Source organism: Octopus bimaculoides, chromosome 7 (genome assembly GCF_001194135.2).
Source record: "Octopus bimaculoides isolate UCB-OBI-ISO-001 chromosome 7, ASM119413v2, whole genome shotgun sequence".
Taxonomy (NCBI): Eukaryota; Metazoa; Mollusca; class Cephalopoda; order Octopoda; family Octopodidae; genus Octopus; species Octopus bimaculoides.
Window position 1 is genome coordinate 47,393,052 of NC_068987.1, and position 8,136 is coordinate 47,401,187.

General features: G+C 37.4%; 1 protein-coding gene across 1 annotated transcript in view; it reads right to left on the reverse strand.

Annotated features, from left to right (window-relative positions):
• Positions 1-234: 234 nt before the first annotated feature.
• Positions 235-8,136, reverse strand: part of LOC106882481 (probable serine/threonine-protein kinase DDB_G0278845) — a 28,883-nt gene continuing 20,981 nt past the window's right edge. Inside the window, exons 6-7 of the mRNA XM_052969596.1 lie at positions 7,424-7,564; positions 235-711 (exon numbers count right to left, since the gene is read on the reverse strand). Coding sequence (XP_052825556.1) covers positions 461-711; positions 7,424-7,564 — 392 coding nt within the window. The 3' untranslated portion in view covers positions 235-460. The remainder of the gene's footprint in view (positions 712-7,423; positions 7,565-8,136) is intronic.

The following is an 8,136-nucleotide window of genomic DNA, read 5'->3' on the forward strand; positions in this document are numbered from 1 at the left end:
AGTTGTAAATGAATGACATTCATTTCCACTGGAAAAACATTCTGCAAAAATATGTCTGTCTTTGAGGAAATATTACTTTGCTTGGAAACAGATGAGGGTTGGCAACAGGAACAGCATCCAACAGTAGAAGATCTGCTTCAACAAATTTTGTCTGACCCCTGTAAGCATGGAAAAGGGGACTTTAAATGACGATGATGATGATGATGATGAATGATGAACATAAATACATGCAAATATATTTGTAGTTTAGTTTATTTGTTTGTATTTTTAAGAATATTTTTTTAACTTTTTTTTCTTTTCTTGATTAAAATTTTATAAATTTTATATTTTCGCAAACAAAATAAATTTTGACGAAAAAAATAATAAAGAAAAGAAAACAGTGGTGACAAATTTCAAAGTTTATCAGATGTTCTGGAAAAGAACACAAAAATTATGTTCTCTACTCTCTCTCCTGCTAAAGTCATTTTACTGACATTTGAAGTTCTTTGCCATTTGTCATGGCATTCAAAGCAGAATCACAAAGTGAGACTTTTTTGCTGTACTGTTTTAGCTTATCCTGAAGCTGTGTCTCCTGTTGCGTTAGTTCCGTGTTCTGTAGTTCTAGGAGAGTATAGTCTGCTCGTACCTGATTGACTTCGGAGAGTAACTCTTCTAGTCGGTCTTTTTTCCTCTGTTGCTTCTCTCGCACTTCTTGCAATAAACTAGACACAGCTAAAAAAGTAAGACAAATATTACATTAATGATAATAATAATAATAATAATAATAATAATGATAATAATTTTATATTTTGGCACAAGGCTAGCAATTTCAGGGGAAGGGATAAGTTGATTGCATTGACCCCAGTGTTCAACCAGTACTTATTTTACCAACCCCAAAAGGATGAAAGACAAAGTCGACCCTGGTGGCATTTGAACTCAGAACATAAAGACAGATGAAATGTTGCTGAGCATTTGGCCCAGCATGCTAATGATCCTGCTGCCTTAAGAACAACACAAGAGCAGCAGGAGCAACAACAACAGCAGCATCAATGACAACAGGTGTTTTTAATTTGAAGCAAAGTCAGTAATTTTGGGTGGGGAGAGGGCAGGTCAATACCACTGACTTCAGAACATGATTGGAATCATCAAGCCTGTAGGTATAAAAAGCAAAGTTGACCCCAGCATAATTTGAACACAGAATATGGGATAACTGGAAGATATACTGCAAGGCATTCTCTCTGAAGCTTCTGATGAATCTGCCAGCTTGCTGCCTTATTAATAATAATGATTTCAAATTTTGGCACAAAGCCAGAACTTTTAGGGGAGGGAGTAAGTTTATTACATTGACCCTAGTATTGAACTGGTACTTATTTTATTGAACCTGAAAGGATGAAAAGCAAAGTCAACCCTGGCAGAATTTGAACTCAGAACATGAAGATGGATGAAATGCTGCTAAGCCTTCTGTTCAGCATGCTAAAGATTCTGACAGCTTGCTACCTCAGTTGTAGTAATAATAATGATATTGATTTCAAATTTTGGCAAAAGCCAGCAACCTCAGGGAGGGGGTGAGTCAATTACATTGACCCTAGAGCTCAACTGGTACTTATTTTATCAACCCTGAAAGAATGAAAGGCAAAGGTGACTTCAGTGGAATTTGAACTCAAAATGTAAAGATGGAAGAAATGCTGTTAAGCATTTTGTTCAGCATGCTAACAATTCTGCCAGCTAGCTGCCTTAGTAGTAGTAGTAATAATTTCTTTGTTGACCACAAAGGATTTACATTTTGGAAAATGTTATAGATAGTATAGGACAAAACAAAGAATGTGTGTATGTGTGTGAGCGTGTATATGTGTATGTTGTGAGGGTTTTGTGTGTAAACAGGTTTAATGTAATAAAAAAAAAAACCCTGTCAGACTTTGCAAAGAACAATTCATCTTTTCTTTTCAAACTCATATGCTGTTCAGTCTCAACCACCCACTTTCCTGTAACTGCTCACCCACACATGTCTCCCTCACACACGTACACATTCACATACATGTGCACATGCACACACAACATCCAATATATGCCATACACTCAGTTACACACATCTATGTACACACACACACAGAGCCAATCTCAACTCACAAAACACCTCACACATGTGCATGCATACATGCACTACTTGTATCTATCTGACACAAACATATATACATGTATGCACAACACACACACTAATCAACTACCAGGATCTTGCACAACTATTTCCTTCTCTGCCTCATTCCAGCTCTCTTTATTTGTCTGATTCTCTTTCTCTCTTGTTCTCTCTACTTCTACATGCATACATACACACTTACATCACCATCATTTAGCGTCTGCCTTCCATGCTGGCATGGGTTAGATGGCTTTACTGAAACTGGTAAGCCGAAGAGCTGCACCAAGTTCCATTCTGATTTGGCATGGTTTCTACAGCTGGATGCCTTTCCTAACACCATCCAATCTATGCTTTTTACATGCCACCAGCACAGGTGCCAGTTAGGTGACACTAACATCTGCCATGACTATGATTTCACTTGGCTTGATGAGTCTTCTCAAGCACAGCATATTGTCAAAGGTCTCAGTCACTATCATCACCTCCGTGAGGCCCAACGTTTCAGATCATGCTTTACCACTTTGTCCCATATCTTCCTGGGCTTACCTCCTTCATAGGTTCCCTGCACAGTTAGAGACCAGCACTTCTTCACACAGCTGTCCTCGTCCATATGCATCACATGACCATACCAGCACACTACACCTGACGCCTCTTATGCTCAACTTTTTTCTCAAGACGTTTACACTCTGTTGCACATGTACACTGACACTGCACATCCAGCAAAGCCAGGTGTATATCCTCTCATATGTACAAAAACACAGACTGATGATGACACACACACACGTACTTTTATATAAGGACTTATATGCATCTTTTAAATATATTTTCACATAGGTAAAATCATGTAGCTGACTTCTACATTGGTTAATTCCATAATTGTCACTCTGTGAAGTTACCTCAGTCGAGACAGCATTTCACTTGAGCCGGACAGCTGCCTCTCTGTCAGTCACTCTCACTAACTGACTTTAGCTTACAGACTTCTTGTTTTTATAACTATCCAAAACCAGCCAGAATTATAGATATTGTTAAGAAGAATAGATTTCATTGGTGGTCTGTTATCTCTATTCTAGTTTTTGGTGGCCTAGAAGAGGTTAGAAGGGTCAAGTGGCAAAGACATTATTCTGCTTAGCAAAGGCATCTGGCAAATGTAACTGCTGTCACTCACAGAAAAACTATAGTTTTAACGTGAGAAAAGTGCTGTTGAACTGTTAAGTGAAATTTGAGTATCAAGGATCGAATCCATGCTATGCTTGCATGAAACCACTACATATATATAGATGTATAGCATACATGAATATATACAGATATATATGTATATATATATACATGTATGTATAGATTTGTTTATGTATGTATATGTATATATGTGTATATACATATATATGTGTGTATATATATATATATATATATATATATATGTATATATATATAGATGTATATGTAATATGTACACAAATATTTATACTCATATATACATGCATACATATATTTATACATATATATATACATACATATATACATATACATACATATAAGTGTGTATATAGTAGCAGTATAATCCGACGTGGTCCGGGTGTGACTTATTACGCCATCTACGATAAGTCTTGCTAGGTGAAAATCAACAGAAAAAGAAAGCCTTACAACGAAAAAACCCTTATGATGTAAATATGTTCATAATTCAAAAGACGATGAAATTAATAGGGAAAGTCTGAAGGCTGTTCTGCGTAACATTAATAAGCGTACGTAAATTTCATCTGTCTAATTGGCTATACAAATGCTTGTGCAAAACAACTTTAGTTTAAAATTGGGGCTTGAGGTCATCTCCACAGCATACTTGAAACTACGCACGTAGCTGTTTGTAGCATGAAGCATCTCTTGCAATTGCAGTGTCAGCTCGAAGTCAGTACCTGGTGATATTGTGGTTCATTTTGCGGCTTGGTCTTGATCGTTGCAAACTCCAGCAGTTATCGACTTCATACGAACCAACACATGCCGAAAACCCACCGTCTTCGGGTCTCCTGCGTTTGTACAGCGGGTAACTGTCCGTGCAAATCTGGGTGTAATGGAGGAACTGTTTTGGAAATTTTTTGGTACATACAGAATCTCGTAAGCAAGGTGAGCGAGGGATGAACCCATGCCCACAAGGGCCATGAACCATGTTTATGCGAATTATTTTGAAGAGGTCTTTGTCAGCAGAGGGATCAGGAAATTCTGCAGAGATTATCTTGTCTATGTCGTTTGTGCTTATCTTTGTGGACCAAATAAGAATGTGGGCATGTGGCAAACCCCTTTTCTGCCACTCAACTGTGAACATGTCACACTGAACACATCTAAATACCTGGCCAAATTTCATGAAATCCCTGAGTTTAATTAACTTCAATCGGAAAACCCTGGCAATAAGGTCGTGTCTGCCGTTGGGCTTTTGACCATTGAAAAGTTCTGCCTGTATCTCATGCCACTTGGGATTGCAGGTGAAAGTTATGAAGAGATCAGGCTGACCAAAATGACGTACACATGTCATAGAGTCTTGCATTCTCCCCTGCATATAACGCGGACCACCGGTAAACGTTGAGGGCAAAATGCATGCATGTCTTATATCCCCAGGAGCAACGTCATTGTTGAGGCTATCGCGGAGATGGATATACTGCTCAGATCGCAGCTTTTTTTTATTGTTTCTAATGTAACAAAGCCTTTCAGATTCCATTTTTGCATACATGTCGACAGCGAACTGATGGAAAAGCTTGAGGGAACAGTGCAGATGATTCATGAAATTGACTTGAATCATCAGGCGATAAGAGTAGAAAGCCATGCATGAAACCTGACATTGCAGAATGCCAATATGGTACCCGTTTTCACCATGAGGAAATAGTAGGGGGTACTGGAGCGCATCGTATGCCTTGTGAGTTTCTGGAATTCGCCCTATGGTATCATCACGATACAACAGTACGATGTCCCTAGGGTTCAAGTGGTCACTCTGAAGAATGATAGTGATTTCATTACATGAAGGTTGGTTGTAGCGTCCAAGGTGTTCTCCAGATGGGCGTTTGTCAGCATCAATGACCACTTTAAAATTGGGGCTTGAGGTGATCTCCACGGCATACTTGAAACTACATACATAGCTGTTTGTAGCATGAAGCATCTCTTGCAATTGCAATGTCAGTCAGCTGTTTGAAAGTGAGGGGACATAAATGAGGCCATAACCCCCATGAAAATTCATATATTTTTGCTATTGAGGAAATTTTAACCATAGATATTAGACACAAATGAAGTAATATTCCTAAAATTTCAACTTCTTAGGAGTTAGTAAGACCCCTTAATGGTGCTTAACCCCCACAATTTAGTCATTTTTCCTAAGCCAAGATGAATACAATCGCAGTCTTTGAAGCTGTAGAGTCACCCGAGCATGCAAGATGAGTGTTATTTGTAATTCAATGGTACAACAGTGTAAGAATTTGCTTTGAGATATACTTAGATTGTGATTTCTGCAATGTGGTGCATAAATTATCAAGTAAAGGAGAGGCATCTTTGCCTCCACTGATTCAGTTGCGAAATGTTATTTTGAGTAAAGTTATTTGGTTGCAGACCTTTGAGTCTTTTTATTATCACTGGGTTAGAGATAGTCCCCAGATGGTAACATTGATTTCAAGGTCTTTCCAGGTAAGTGATTGGTCATTTAAAGAGATTTATAGATTGCAAATTTATTCAGCATAGTGATCATTGGTAAACTCCAAAGGTGACACTTTCATTTCTCCTTAGCCCTCACGTCACACAGTTGTTAATGTTTATTTGAGTTGGGTCACGTCCTTCCAATTGCTATAGATCCGTAATGCATCTTACAGCTGTGCCGGTCACCTGTATGGTGAGGAATCCTACATTGGAGAGTGGTAATGACTAGGGTAGGGTAGCTGACTGCTTATTGTGATCATTCGTCTATTGGTTTCCTGTAGCTTTGCTCTCTTTTGCAGTGAACATTCATATATTTTCGATTTCAAAGAAATTTGAACAATAGATATAAGACACAAGTTAAAAAAGATTCCCAACAATTAAACTTCTCTGGTTAACTTTAAGACCCCACCACTAATAGGGGCCTTAACTCCCACATTTTAGAGCTCCATGTGCTCCATTTTTCAGGAGCAAAAACCTTTGAATAGGTTTCATAAGATTTGAATTTTGGAATCTAGGCATAAAGATGAGTAGTATGGAATAAATGTGTCATGATTAAAATTTTTGTTAGGGTGTGTAAAGAGGGAAAGAACCCTCATTAAAATTCTTAATCTTCAATCTTGATGAAATTTGAATCATAGGTATTCCAGTTCATTAGAGAAAATATAAAAGAAAAGTCTAATTCTTCAGCTCCATGTGACACAGGCAACGCTGGGTATCTCTGCTAGTTTAATTATAAAAATATGATGGGATTTTTTCTAAACTTCAAATGGATATGTGGGGTCTAGTAAAGTAAAGCAGGAATCAATGAGTCGATAAGTAAAAATGGTTGAGACACATTGATGTAAAGTGACTGATGTAAGGAAGGACATCCAGCTGTAGAAGCAATGCCAAAGCTGACAGTCCTCTGGCTTGCCAGTTCCAATCCATGCCAGTATGGAAGTTGGATGTTATAAATGATGATGATGATGATCATCATGAAGCCCACTCATCTAATATTCCTTCCAGCACATGCATACTTACAGCTTGCATGCACACACCACTACTCATACTGCCTATACATACACACATGCCTGCACACACAAACATACACACCACTCAGCCTCTTGAGTAAACTCTTCTTACTGCTACCAGGCACACTACTATCTACGTATCATGTCTATAGACATGCCTGCACATGAGCCTGCATGTACACACTATGTCAAACACATAAACTTACACACACTGTTAATCTCACCAGTCAAGCACTCTCTCACATACAAATACGCTGTCCATACATCCTATATAAACATGCATAAATACATATACATGGACACACAAATATATATATATATATATATATATATATATATATATATATATCAAATATGAGGGTAATAAATCAAAATAATTTATTACCAGTGGTTAAATAAATATATAAATATATATATATATATATAAATGTACATTCAGTTCTAATATAGTCTAATATCTCACGTGCTTAATACGTATATGCTATCAAAATATATTTAAGTTTCATTTCATAATGATAAAGCATTTTGCTGACAATTTCCTTTATCAATACCTACTGCCTGCTCTAATTATTTACTGATAACATATATATATAACATATACACATGTATACATAATATATAAAACAGTTACCCTTACATTTTAGCTCACTACTCATACTGTCCAGAGCCAATGCATGTTGATCTCTATCATTTCGCATAACATCAAGGAAGGTCTGTCGCGTACTGTTATCACAGATTTTGAAGTATTCAGCAATGGAATCAATTTCACCATCAGTAGCTGTAAATATAAATAATTATGTCATTAATCTTTCCCCCAAATTACAAAGCTCAAAAGACTACCCCACCTCCTGCCAGTTGGGTACCTTTTATTTATATAATTATTTATGAAACTTAAAAAAGAAATGTGTAAATGTAAATGCCTCGTCCATCCTCTCATCCATTCTGCCCATTTCAATACTTTGCTCCCTATCAAAGTCACAAACAAAGCTTTGGTCAGACTGAGGCTACAGTAGAAGACACTTGCCCAAGATGCCATGCAGTGGGACTGAATCTAGAATCATGTTGTTGGGAAGCAGACTTCTTGCCACACAGCCACATGTGTGTGTGTGTGTGCGTGCGTGTGTGTAAAGTGATAGAAAGGCTATAATGAAATTGCCATAGGACATGGAATACCCAACATTTCAGAGTGTCAGTTTCTCAAACATTGCAGACTGCTCTGGTCACACCAATTTCACTGTATTCTTTCTGTCACCTTTTCTAAATAATACAGGTCTTGAACACAGACAACCTCCAACCTCCTTGAACTCTCTCTCTCTCTCTAAATATATATATATATATATATATATATAT